Genomic DNA, 14693 nt, shown 5'->3' on the forward strand with positions numbered 1-14693 from the left:
AATCAGAGTATAATTGCCCATAAAAGAGGAGATCTCAAAGTATACCTTGTACCACAACACTTATATATACGCCACTTATGTCACGTATACTTCAAATTATTATTGCACAATAATATTATTATCCCCACAACAATGGTACCAACAAATGTATTATATAATGCAACTCTTTGTAAATCCTATAAACATTATTCCATTTACATGCTTCTGTGTGCCGAATAGTCAAATGTGGGAAATTGTACATAAAGAATTTATTTCTCTAAAATTTGTAGTTTGGTCTGACAAAGGTCTCTTTGCTCGAGAAATCATGTTTCTAAACTTGGAAAGCAAAACTGTATTTAATGTCCAACCATCATTCTGTTTTTCCCCTGCATGAAATTCTGTTTATTTACCACATCATAATCCTCGTGGCTTTCAAGCCCCTGCATTTCACTGTAACTATGTAGCTACAGTTTTATTTTCAAAGTATTTACTTCTATCTTTATTCTGCCAGAGAAGCCTACCCACTCAGTTTCATATTGTGCTTCTATGCATACTTGCTTTCATGCTGACCTTCATGCATAGAAATTTTTTCAGTATTCCACTGTTTTATATAATATTTTACTCTGCACTGAGATCACCAAGTTTTGAGCTTAGCAAAATAAATGTGCATCAGGAAACATAGTATTACACTTCCACCATTTGCTCAAAGGATAAAGTTTATTTGTAAGGCTCCCAAGGAAATTTTCTTTTACTTGTTTTAGGTATCTTTTTGAAATATAAACTCTTAAAAAAACCCCCAACCATGTATTCTTTGTACCATTCCAAAAGCACCTATAAATATTGCACTGGATGACCTAAAAGTACAAACTGTATTGTCACAGCTAAAGCTATCCAAGCAGACACACAGGATGTAGCACAGCAGGGATGTGCAGTCCCACGTAGGCTCACTGCACATCAAGGTACAAATACCCAGGGTTTAAGTAAATTAATTATGGTTCAAGTCCTGGTAAACTGTCCTTCCTGGGAGTGCCAATAAACTCACTGGTATCTAAAGTACATACTTCACAGGCTGACCTTTTCAGCATATTATTTATTTTTCCAGGTGTGGTTCTGAACCTCACTCTAAATCGTGCTAATGTAATTAAAATCTGAGTCCTGGTGTTACAAATAAGCACCAGCTGAGAACTCTCTCAATACACCAACATGAACTGCTAATTTCCACATTTTAGATTCAAACCCCTGACCAAATGACTCAGTGTAACACAATTCTACAGTGACAATTTCCTAAGTCATACTCACAATTTACAAATTAGTTTTGAAACTGAGTAGCTATCCCAACAGTGACAACCCAGAAGAAATCTGACTGACAAATGATATTTTGATAAAGAAAAAAGTGCAATTTCAGTAACCTTTTGAAATAAGCAAAAGCATTTAGAAAATGAAAAATACCTACCCACAGATTGTTTTCATAGTAGAAAGCATCTAGGAGCTTGACAATATTAGGATGATCACAGGATGCTAAAATATCAATCTCCACCATATAATCTTCAAGTTCTTCTTCTGATTTAGTATCTATCACCTTTGCAGCAGCCAGAACTTTTGTTTCTTTGTTCTGAGCCTGTAAAAGAAAAGTCACCGGAAACATATACATGAACTTCACCAGACAACTGGCACCGGCAAGAAAACCCCCACAAATAAACCAACCCTCTCCACACTTCTGTACAATTTTCCTGCCTCTAGTTTCATCCTCTACAAAAAGAGAACACCTGCATATTAAAGAGAAGATAAAATCTAGTAGAAAAAGGGTTTAATAACTTTTCTCAATGTCAAGAAACAATGAAAGACAAGAATGTAAAAATACTTAATTCTCATCACATTCTTTAAACCATTATCATGCAGTCAATAGCTCAGGATAATTGCTGCCTAAGATGAAGTTTTGTGCTGCTCCTCAAACACCATCCATTAACACGTGGCAAGGAGTACGAAGGAGCCTCTACCCTCTGTTTCTGCCCTTCTGACTCTCCCCACGTTGTGGCAGCACCGCTGTTCCCAAAGCCGCACAGAGAACCAGATCCTCCCCCAGGAACCAGCAGGTTGCTCCTCTTCAGCCAGGGGCTGTATGCAAGCTCCCGGCTTGAAGAGCTGCCAAGCCATCATCAGTTTGTCTGGGCATTTTGCTCCCTTTGCTTCAGCAGCCTGGGAGGACTCCCACAGATGGGACTCCTGGAAGGTGGGGCACTGGAAATGCTGCCAGCCTCTATTACTTCTCACCCGCAGACCAGGGGGGACCTGGTGCTGCTGCAGTGATAGGGACAACTACAGAACAAGTAAAACAAGCAAAGGGAAAACAAGACTGGGGGTAGGGGTACCCAAGGAAAAGAAAAGGCATTTCTGCTATGCATTTAAATATTCTTCGGCTTTTTTCAAACATAAGAAATTACAGACAATTCAAGTGACTTATTTAAATAGTAAAACATTTCAGAAACAAGGAAATACTACTTTTTAACAGAATACTGCTGAAACCTAATCACAAAAAATTATATACACTCTCTAATAATTCTCTTGTAAGTTATGTTTGAAGGAATGCTCAATTTCAAGCTGCAGCAAGCTTTAAACAAGGAGGTGTGTTTTCCTCAAGCCATCATAAAAACACTATTTTGTCAAGTAGTGACATTCCCAGTGGCTACCTCTGAATAAAGGAAGTGCAGGACTGAAGTCTACTTCAACCATTGTATGTGAAGACCACGAAGCGAAGTCCTACATTTACTCCACTGAGTTTTTGACATTCAAATGAAATAAATAGCAAGGAGGGACAGAGGCTCTCTCAAAAGCAGCAAAAGACAAGGACCTGCAGGGGCAATTCCAACTTTTGATGTGAAGCATCACAAGGTGGTTCATCCTGTCTCTCTGCTGATGTGGATTGTGCATGGCCCCAAACCTATTTGGGATGATCCAAGGACAGGACACAGCAAAAATCCCAAAACCTGAGCTTTGTCACCTAATGACTTCATACCAATATCAGACAAAAGCTGGTATCAGACAGCAAGTAAGAACTCTTAAGAATAATTTTGAAGGTCTAAATATTATTACTTGCCCAGCTATAAATAATTCTCTCAATGTGGCAAAAGATAATAAAATATTTAAAGATAAACATTTATATTAACATTCAGTAAAACAGCAGTAACAGCAAACCACACTTCTAAAGCATAGTCCCAGCTGATTCATCTCATGTTGAGGGTAAAGGTTTTCCATTACATTTCTTTTTATCTCAATATTCTTTCCAAAACAAAAACCAACCAAATCTTCCCAACCTCAATATTTGCCCTCCCATGTTTAACAACAAAGATAAGAAATCTGTATAACATCATTTGAAAACCAACTACTGAGAAGCTTTCCAACACACATTCTAATAATAAAAAGGAAAAGGTCTGCTTAGTAACGCAAACAACTTTTGTTTTGGTTTCATGCTTTGTAGCAAGAATGAAAGACCAACCTTCCTATTCTAGAGCTGCACTGTAAATTTATCACAAAAAGTGAAACAGATGTCTAACCACAACAGAACTAGACTTGGTAGCTTTACATGTTCAGAAAAAAATGGTTTTTAAAGCATCTTTCTAAAGAACTCCAATTTTAACTGTAAATGTACTTTTTTGAAACATGCATGGCCACACACTCTTCACTGCACCCTAAAGGATACTTAAGAAAATAAAGCTGAAATTAATTTTTACACGAGTTTGCTTCCAAACTATATAAAGGCAATAATCTTTTGTTTAAATAAAACCATCTACATCAGGTAACAGATGTTACTGCTTTCAGATTCAGTTTTACCTTTGAGCAAGAAAGGCATTGCTAAGTTAGTGTGAATGATTACACACTCGGGAGTTTGCTGCATTTACAGCACACATTGTCTTTTTCTACTGATACTACTTTGTATTTTGATTTTTTCCCAGATCCTTTTGCTTGAAGTTAACTAGAAATCTGCTTTGAGTAAGTTTCTATGATTTTCTCCTTTTAGCAGCTCTATTAAAACACCTTGTTACAAACCATGAATTATTATAGAGACAGTGTGGTTATCTTTATGAGCATCTTAGCAATTATAAACAAAACAAATGTTTGCCTTTGTTCTGACTTAAAATAGTAAAATTTTGTAGTTCTAGATCCAGACTTTTTTCCCAGCTCTTAAAAGAAAAAAATATTTAGAATTAGCATATTTCCCCATGGTATTTCTGAGGACTGATGAAACATTTTAAGTATACATCAAGTTACACCTGAAAAAAAATTGTATCTTTTAAAGTTATTTTTGACTAAGGCATTAGTCATCTCCACCCCACAATGCACTCTATAAAAAATACCCATCTATTTGACTTACTGTAAGAAACGTGCTCTTTTGAACTGTGTAGGAAAGGATTTTACTGTTAATGCATAAGATTTATGAATCACTGTACTGTACTGAGAAAAAAAACCTCTTTGGATTAGGAGGAACAAAAAGCACTTGCAACTTTGTGTGGGCATGTTTGTTTTTTCTAAACTTTGGCTGAAGTCTTTCTTCTTCCACATAACGTTCTCCAAAGGTCAGAGCCAGAGCAAAAATGATTGTGTAGACAGTCTTGATTTGCACATGGAAATTCTGCATTTGGGTACACCAACATTTAAAGTCACCCTGCCATTTATGTTACAGGACGTATTTTGAAAGGGCAGAACTTCTGAGTAGCTGTAGCCCAGCATTTTCTTCCTATATTTTAGCTCTCAAGTACCAATTCAATTTATTCTAAATGCTCTGCTTAAATACATTTGATTCTGCTTCTATGATTAAGTGACTTAAACCTCAGTCCTAAGCGAAGAAATCCAAACTGGCATATTCAATGGTTATGTGGCGACAAGGAAGAAAGGGGTAGAAGGAGTCATTAACAAAATTTGATCTTTTTAAAAGATACATACATAATAGCTGAAAACCGAATTGGAATAACTCCTTCTGTCAAGATCTGACTAATGCAAGATGACATGGATATTATTAACTATTACATGCAACAACACACAAATATTGCAATCCTTTCAGTAAAACGCCTATTTGGATTATGTATTGAAAGTTACTACAGCAAACATTTTAACTTAAGGAAAGAGAATGCACAAGGAAATAACAAGCTGTATTTTTCAGCATGGTTTTTGCAGTGGATGGCACAGTCTCATCAGCTGTCAACACACAGAAAAGCACAGTTATTCTAAGTTGAAGTACTTTAATAAAGATGGATTGCAGGCCTGTATAGAATAAATCATCTTAAAAACTACAACTTATAAATTAATTTGCCTGAAACATCCCTTACACAAGGCTGGCAACGTACATCTAACGCACAAAAGTGTTGTACAAATCTGAAAACATCTCAAGAAAGAAGAGCAACCATTCCACACAAAACCAGGACCTGCAAATATGTGAAATTAGTGGCTCCTCCCTAACGATGCTGGATTTTTGCACAGTATCATATAACTAAATGTAAGTTCTAGAGGCAGAAGCTTTGTGAAGAGACTGACAGCAGAATATTAAAAGGCAGGTTTACTATCTGGGCACTAGGCCAAGAAGTTGCATATTCCCAGCCCTGGACAGCAGGGAGAGCAGAGCCACCGTTCCAGAGTAATAGGATTACAGCTCAGAGATAACACATAGCCTTTCATCTTCTGATGACCAATATGAAGTTTCAGCCTGATTGTGAGGAGCTGTTTCAGTTTCCTATTGCCAGCAAACGCTTCCTTCCCAACTGTGCATCTCCTCTGCAATGCAGCTTTAAAAATTAAACAATATTTACAACTGGAAAAAAGTTAAGTACATCCTTCGCTTCTTGTTCAGCCAGCCACAAACCAAGCTGAGATATGAGAGAGAAAATAATTCGTCACCTTTCCTCCTGATGCCTGATCTCTTGTAAGATGTTACATAACCCCACTGCATGTTTTGCAGGCAGCAAAACAAATCAATTAAGAAGCATTTCCTTTCTGACTCATTCTTCTCAACAAAACTGTATCGTTATAATCATGGATCATCAAAGTTGTCAAAAGGGGAAAAATACGCACATCCCTATTCAGTGAAAAACGTTTTTCCCACATAAAAAGCTCCACTTTTGTGTAAACTTGGGATTGTCAGCTCTAGTTCCATGTAAGTTTTCTGATGGTACCTGGGTAATCAGTACTGAAAAGCTGGCCTTGTACAACACAAAGGCAGATGTTTCTCTGAGCTACGGCAAAGTAGAGATTTCAGTCTTTCTTAAAACATATGAATAAAGGAAAAAAAATCGCTCTCATTTTAAATTTTAGCAGCTTTATCAAACAAAACTATAAAAAGTAGTCTGGCCTAGTGGAACAGCTACAGTGGACTTTGTTTTGTATATTTAACATTGTCCTGGATATTTTGAAAGTAAAAAAGTCCTGTGTGATTGACCAGTATCAAGTGTTCAAATTTATTTTCAAAAACACAGAAAGATGTTTTTTATTACCAAATATTAGAAAAGAAATCTACTGTAGTCAGATAAAAGGAAGCACTAATTCTAACACTAAATGTTAAAAAATGTAATTAAAAATATCAGTTTGAATTCAAGAGCAAATAGCTACTCTTGCAATATTAAACCACAGTTTTAACAAGAAATCACAAATTCAGCCAATGAAGACAGCAACCTCCACAGATTTTTGGAATGTTAAAATGAGCCAGTCATTTCAAAGAAGTTGTTATTTTGCAACAGTCTTCACTGCACGATGTTTGAAATAGTCGTAGTAATAAATTTTTTTTTAAAGGAGATTATTTCAATTTTTCATTTAATTATAGATATGGTTGACCCAAGGAATTAAAAACCAGCTAATTTCAGTTATACCTTCTGAAACTTGTTGAAATTACTGTTACAGAAGATCTATTCAAAAGATAATGAAAGGACAGTATCTCCCAAAGAAGATGATACACCCTTGAACTACAGCTGACCAGCCAAACATTTTCCCAGCACGCACCAAGTATCACAGCTACCCTACTATGCAGTTTTTTCTACTTAAATAGAAGTTAATTAAATTCAGTTTCCCTGTTTAATGCTAGGGGGAAAAAAAAACCCAACACTGAAATAGAAATACAGATAAAAGTGTCTCTATTTCCTACAAGCAAACGCTATTCCTAGGAAAGTGGAGGCCAGGGTTCAACCCCAACTGCTGAAGCATCTTTATGATCCTGTGGTCTGGTGCTGCCTTTGTGGCTATGCTCGTTTGGGAGCTGTTTCCATGACAACTTCACTCTTTTAACATTATCCTTGTACTTCGTACTTACTGTGGTTCTTCTGCTTCCTCCACAGTTGGTTTCTGAGGATTCCACAAGTTATTTTTGGGAGTGGTATGAAATATAATTTTCATGTTTAACCTGATGTTTCCTGCTAAGTATTCTCATTAATTCTGTGTTATTTTGTGTACTAGCTAAGCACAATTCTCATCCTGATTGCACATGCTTTGTGCCACTGAAATTACAATACTTATATTCATCTTTGAAAAGTACATGGGCTGAACTGGCAAGTATGTGCAGAATAACTGAAACAATTCTTTAGAGTAAACTTAACAGAGAAGAGGATCTCAGATTTCGGCATAATTCTTATTTAAGCAAATACATTTAAAACACAGGATGAAAAATAAGAAAAAAATTGCTAAATACTGGCAAGAAGAAAACAGCTATGCTGTTCTATAATAACACATCTTATTTTCCCTTCTCTTGCTGCGTGATGGCTTCCATAAAAGCAACAGGGAAAACCAGCTGATGATATTGGGAAAACATTTGCAACTAAAGCATTAGGTGGTGTCAGAGGTATAAGTGCAAAGGAGTGGTATTTTCCCCCTAAATTCAGTTATAATAACTGTACAACCTGCTTGCTAAAGCAGCATTAAAACACATAATATTGCATTACAATCAACTCCTAAACTTGAGAAGGGGGAGGTGTGACAAATTGAGATTTATCCCTGCAGGGTTAAGCTGCTTTGCCAGTATCTTTCCCCTGCAGAGGACACTAACAGTTGCTGGCAGAGGTTCTCAGTTTTATCCAGCAACAGACAATGTCAGCTCCAAACTAATTTAAAACTTCCCAGGAAAGACAGTAACACAGTGGATCTTCATCTTGGATTACAAACATCCTGCAATTATTTATTTGGTTTTGTGCTATTAGGGAAAAAAAAAAAAAAGCTTAATGCTTACTAATTTATTTTAGTGACTACAGCTTAAAAATCAGTCTATTCTAGTAATAAACACACCTTTATTCCAAATAACCTAATTAACATTGCTTCCAAGAAACAATGTTATCAAGAAATAATTTTTAATCAAACCATAATTACTAACTTTGTCTAAATTCTACTGAACAGCTAAACAACAAGTCAGAGTTGAAGCTGTGTACAGACTGTTGTTTTTATCAGAAAATTATCCCACTGACAGGTGGAGAATTTTATGATTTGCTTTTCATAATTTTATTATTTGTCTGAACATAGGATTTAAGAAACCTCCGATTCCTTCACCTGAGGATTCTGTTAGAATCTTGCTTCTAATCATTTAACATCTGTAACAAGCTTTAGCTCACTGGAGCCCAGAGCCAGCGTTACTCCTGCTAACCCCCTTTCCCAGGGAGACGTTTGGAGCTGTTAAAGCTCACTCTGGAGCCTTCTGCAGACAGAGACACCACCGAGTCTTTTGGCTGCACGTAGCACAAAGTCATTTTGTTTACTCGCACTTTGCAGAGTAGTGTACGTCCACAGATGTACGAGTACCAGTCTAGTACACTCCTTTGTTCTTTTCCTTGCCTTTTTTTTTTTTTTTTTTTAAATAGAGTGGCTTGGTCAACCCACAGCTCCTTGGAGTTAAGTTACAAAACAAAACTGAGATCTGCTTTGCCCAGAGCTTTTCAGCCAGATCAGATGCAAGATGGCTACAGCTGTTTGCTGACCCAGCACAGCCATTCATTATAACAAAACAAGAAAAAAAGCAGTACATCTGACTTGAGCATGGAAAATTCTGTCCTTCCTAACTGGGTATGAACAAGTCAACAAAATAATAAAGAAAGAAAAATGACAATTTCTTTGGACTTTTTAAGAACCCTTCAACAAAGGCCTTCTGACATGTTACTAGGGAAACTACATAACCATAGAAATGCAATGTGGAATAGTCATTAAGTTAAAAAAACTTGCTGTCCAAAAAGTAAAGAATATTATTAAAAACTCTACATTTCATATAGTAGAAGGAAGGCATTAAAAGACCTGCACTAAGACAATTTATTTTATATATTTATTGCAGAAGATGACGGCCTATAACAGATGTAACTTAACTATCATTTAAAGTGTAAACATCTTACTAGCTCAAATATATGAGCAATTTGAGAAAAGGTTCTGTATAATTTGATACTGCAATGTGAGCCATATTCAAATCTCCCAATAAGCACAGCTAAATAGCCAGAGGGGAAAGATTAAATTAAGAGATGAAGTGTCATCACCCCTTTTCATTCTTTGTCCTCCTAAAATGAACAACAAATGCAGTATACTTCATATATTTTAAGATAAAAATATAAACTATATATGCAGTTTAAGACTCAGTGTTTTATAAAGAGATACAGTTGTAGCAGAGGGAAAGGAAATGAGACTACATCAATACCACACTGAAACTGGCAACAGCTCTTGCAAAACTATCAAAGCACATATTCTGTTGCTTCATGCATACTCTAGTCTGTTAAAATGAAACTTCCTCTACTTCTGAAGGAGTAAAAGCAAGAAGTAGAGTAGATTTAGAAAGTTTTAACTAAAAAAGCCGTACATCATCATCCCTCACTTTTAAGTAAAATTGTTACAGAAACTAATTCATATTCTATTTATGGTATTGATATTTTTTTTTTAAATAAATTTTAGAATTCTAGAGGGGAGTCATTGGTGCCTTACATACACATCTCTAAGGTAATCTAACAGAAACCAACTGCAAAGACAGCAACAACAACAAAAAAATCAATAGAGTTAAGCTGGTGTCATTCAGTGCTCTGCAATGTAAACAAGTTATTTTCAAGTCAGTCCTACCAAGATAAACTTTATTAATTATAAAATTCCCTCTGCTGGTATATGCTATTTAATGCTGGTACAGCCTATGACTTGCAAGTAGTTTCTCCTTTGTTGTTAATCCTGACCCTAAAGTTACACAGCACCTCACAAGCACAAAATGAAATTTCAAAAGGTGCCTCACACAGTTTAGATGAGCTGGCTACCTTTGTGCTGCAAAAATGAGATCTCAAGAGATGAGAAAGAGCCATCTCAATAAACATTTGGTATTCCTTGACAACTGGCTATTCAAGTACCACAAAAATAGCATCCTGGGTTCTGTAAATGAACTTCATTCATATTCAGCACAGTAGTGGAATATGCTGCTTCTGATGCTGCCTTTCAGATTAACTGTTCGGTTTGTTGGTGTTTTTTTAATTGTTGAATTTAAACAGCTAACCAATTATGAAAACCAACTACTCTGAGAAACTATATGAATGCAAATCCTATTACTTAACAGCAGATTTCAAAGGGAATTTTAATTTAGAAGCATGCTGCTGATGATGATATTTTTCAAATTCTCATGTTCTATGCACTTGCTGTTTGACATTTTACGGATTAGTGTAATTTGTTCAGAATTTACCTAGAATGCTACTGATAAACACAAACAGCCATGGGAATAATTGCATTACTTGATAAAATTATTTTTTAAAAAAATCCAGATAAACAAATAAAGACAAAATTCTTCAAAGCTCAAATTTCCTTGCAAAATTTCTTTGCAAAGCTCAATGCAAAAAATACACAAAAGAAAACCAAGTGCTATACCCAGACACTTGCAACTAACAAACTTTTATCAATACAAGGTTTTCATGTAATGTTGGAACATTGTTCTTCCTCTGACAGAACTGTTCAGAGTCATGGTAACACTAAGCAGTTAGACACACAAGATGTTCAGGAGGAAGCACTGCTCTTGCCTCCCAACAGGATGGCAATGCTACTTTCAATGGAGTTGTAGAAGCTTTATTTCGCCCATGTCCCCAAGATGTGACGTTGCACGGCTCTTAGGAGGAAATCTGTTGAGGGGAAACTACTTCGTCTCTTTATTCTTCTTCTCCCTCTCTCTCATGTTTATTTTTTTAATTTATTATTAGGATGAAAGCTTTTTGAAGCAGAGGACTATGTTTTGTTGTGTATTTGTACAGAGAGAGGGAATGAAGAATTCCATTCCTTTTGGAAAATTATCAAAGCCACTTTTTGCTTCAAAACACCCTACTCACTCTGAAATTCAATTCGGTTTCTGTACTTTCCTCATACAAGGTAGATTTAGTGCCAAATAAGAAGTATTACAAGATTTTCAATCTTTTCTAGCAATTATTGAGCACACCTAAAGTAGAAAAGAGAATCACCACCTGAACTAAAACTGGGATCATAGGCTTATAGTTAATTTGCAGTTAAAGATATGCCTACATAACAAAATTCACCTAGCATGGATATCAGTGGTGCTAAGGGACAGAACCACTGGCTGATAAAAACACCAACAGCATTTACCACAAGTACCTTTTTATTAGTAGTTGCTAAGAGCAAATGGTTCCTACAACAGGAGCAAGTCTGTTTTTTCTTTTGTCCTGACAAAAAGCATTCATCTGACACACCGTAACAACTTCAGAATATTGCTATGCCACTCTTTTACAGCTATTGAAGCCAATGCTGACGCTGTCCTGGCCATTTTCCCTTACATTAGCAGTGTCACTTGTCTGGCCCTCTCGTGAGCTGGTCTGGGCAGCCAAGAAGATTACATGGACAATCAGCTTTTGCGTGGCTTAGTTCGTTGAACCAGATCAACATGGGGCTGGCAAGCACCAGGCCTGTCACAAGGAAGATGTGGGAAGGTGAATACACTGTCAGAACCCTGCCTGCATTGACCTGCATCATCGGAAACTGTTGTGGAAAACAGTAGGTAAGACCCTGACACTCATCATTTGAATGTCACTTCTGTACTTACTAAAATGCACGACTTTGGACAGCAGTGTGTTGTTGACTGTTTCACTTAGTAAATGTCACAGATCCACACAGTTTTACTGCTTTTCAGGGATTCAAAAGAATCTTCTTCATATTGCGCTGGCTCAAAAGTGAGGTCCTATGTCAGGCCACTAAAAGCCACAAATTTACAACAGCACCAATAAACACTGAAAAAGGCACCACAAATAGTAGAGGAAACAAATCTGTACATGAGCTCACTTTTATATTTCACTTCTAAGTGCTAGGGGCAGTATGTGGGTTTTTTGTTTGTTTTTATTCAAATGTAACATGCAAAATCAATAACCAAATTACTGGGTTCCTAAGCTGGCCAGAACACCTATGTTTGCTACCAAGAGACAGTTTGAAATTCTTGCTGCAGCCAAGAGCAAAGGATACATTTTCAGGTACCTCAGCTATCCCTGTCAACAGGAAACACTTGACAGTATTGTTTAAATGGTGATTTTTAAGCTTTCACACTTCCCAGCTCAGAGATGAAAAATAGCAGACAGGTTACCTATAAACTTGGTTAGTACATCTCCATTAATAGCAAAAAGTAGTTGGAAAGGGTGAAAGAGTAAAAAAGCTTGGCTTAACTCTGAGAGTATCCATTTCTCCACATTACTGGGATGGTTTGAGTTTGTTTTGGGGATAATTCCTGTTCAAACTCTTCTGACCACATTTTCCCACGATGATCACAGCTTATGGTGTGCTATAGCTGCACAGACCTGTGCTTCTGACCCTTGACTATCCAGCAATAAAAACCAGGACTGTTTGCCTGGACGGTGAACTGAAAGACTTGTGACATCCACAGAAGTTAAGCAAGCAAGAGAATGAGAAGGAAAATCAAAATTATTAAAGGGTCAAGCAGTTGTCTTATAAAAAGCAGACTAAAAAGGTTGGACCTCTTCAATTCAAACAGGAAAAGTTGAAGGTGGGGCAGGAACATGACTGAACTTTACAAAATAAAAAAGGCAGCATATGAATTGAATAAATTGAGACAATGGCTGTGAAGGAGATGAGGGTTTACTGCAACATTCTAATTTTTGCTGAAGCACTCAATTAACATTTTTCCATTAAGGTTTTGCTGCCTTTTGATTACAAAAGTATTCATTCTTTTCCTTTTCACTATTTAGAAATACAGTGAAAAGTTTTCTTCTATAATGCAAAATCTAGATGTGTTAGAGAAAAGCTTTGTTTTTACAGCATAAATCTGTTTCAAGAGAACCATTACCTACAAGATAAAGAAAGAATAAAATCCTGTGCAAAAAGTGTTGCCAAGTTATTACAGTATCATTAACAAAGTTACAGTAACTTTCCTAAGAATACTTTCTGAATCATAGCCCTGACTAAACATTTCTAGAGACAAAACCCAGTTCCTTAAAGTCCTCCTTAAACAAGGAAGTCTCAGATCTAAAATGCCATTCAAAGAGATATGAAGAAGCAAAGGGACAGTCTTCCCCCAACTCATTACCAAGTTAGATGGATTAAAACCCAATTCTGCCTTAGGATGGGGATTCACCATTGCATCCATACCAAGTAAACCAATTGTCATCTATGCACAATTTCAGTTCTGGGGTAATGGTTCCCCCCAAAAATACTTCACTTTCTGTTCACCCACCCATTTTTAATAATTGCAAAAATGCAACTTCAGAAAAATTCTTCCTGAAAATAATAAAGTTTCTTTATTCACAATGGCATCCTTTGTTTTCAAATTTTCTGAAACAACAGACTAATTTTCAAGATGGGCACTTGAAGGTAACAGTCAGTCCTCCACAGTAAGGAGAGATTAAGCAAATTTTAAACACTAACCAATAAATTGATTTGACTATTGTAGAACGATCTTACTTTTTCACTTCTTCATGTTTTTCTCCACAGAAAATAAAGTGAAATTTAAAAATCGTATCATAGAATAGCATGCCTCAGGTAGTCAGAATATTCTTAAAGCTACACTTTGGGTGGAACTTGATTCAAGTATGAGTCTAGGTTTGAACAATTTCTTGCTCTAGGCTATAGATAATTACCTAATTAGAAAATGGCTAAAAAATATAAACATGGCAAGGTAGAGGGAAAATACTTTTAGCTTCCAAATCACCATTCATGCTTAGCTGTCTTACATTAACCTCTCTATATATACACATGAAATCCTACAAAATACTGAAAAATCCAGTCTTAATCCAAAACAGTAAAAAAAACCCCAAAACAATGACAAATCGATAACTTTAATATTGTAACTTGCTTTTACATACACTGAGAACTCCTTCAAGAAACACTATATCCTCCTAAAACCAAACATGGTAGGTTAAGCAGGTGAATTAAAAGAATCTTACATTACCCTTTTATTGCTTTTTTTTGCTTTAGGTAAATCTTCTGCTGCATATACTTCAGTTGGTTTGTATCATGAACATAGAGTTTATTCAACAGAAAATCTGAAATGCCAGTGGAAAATTAACATTTACAGTAAAGCCTTCATTTTTTGTTGAAGTATGAATACCATTACGAAGTGGTTTGAGGTAGCCTACTAGCTTTTATTGAATATTACTTAGACAATTTTTATTGCCTGACATCCTTCAAACATATTCCACAAGTACTGGGTCTTCTTTCTCTCTAAAAAAATTTCCTTCCCATTTGTGAGTGGAGAAACTGTGTTTCCACATGACATATTTGAGATACATCTGAGACTTTAAATT

General features: G+C 36.1%; 1 protein-coding gene across 4 annotated transcripts in view; it reads right to left on the reverse strand.

The window, feature by feature from the left end:
- Positions 1-14693, reverse strand: part of SLK (STE20 like kinase) — a 48561-nt gene that overhangs the window by 26559 nt on the left and 7309 nt on the right. For all 4 annotated transcript variants that reach the window (XM_032116773.1, XM_032116775.1, XM_032116774.1 and 1 more), the window contains exon 2: positions 1433-1597. In XM_032116773.1, coding sequence (XP_031972664.1) covers positions 1433-1597 — 165 coding nt within the window. The remainder of the gene's footprint in view (positions 1-1432; positions 1598-14693) is intronic.

This window comes from Corvus moneduloides, chromosome 8 (genome assembly GCF_009650955.1).
Source record: "Corvus moneduloides isolate bCorMon1 chromosome 8, bCorMon1.pri, whole genome shotgun sequence".
NCBI lineage: Eukaryota > Metazoa > Chordata > Aves > Passeriformes > Corvidae > Corvus > Corvus moneduloides.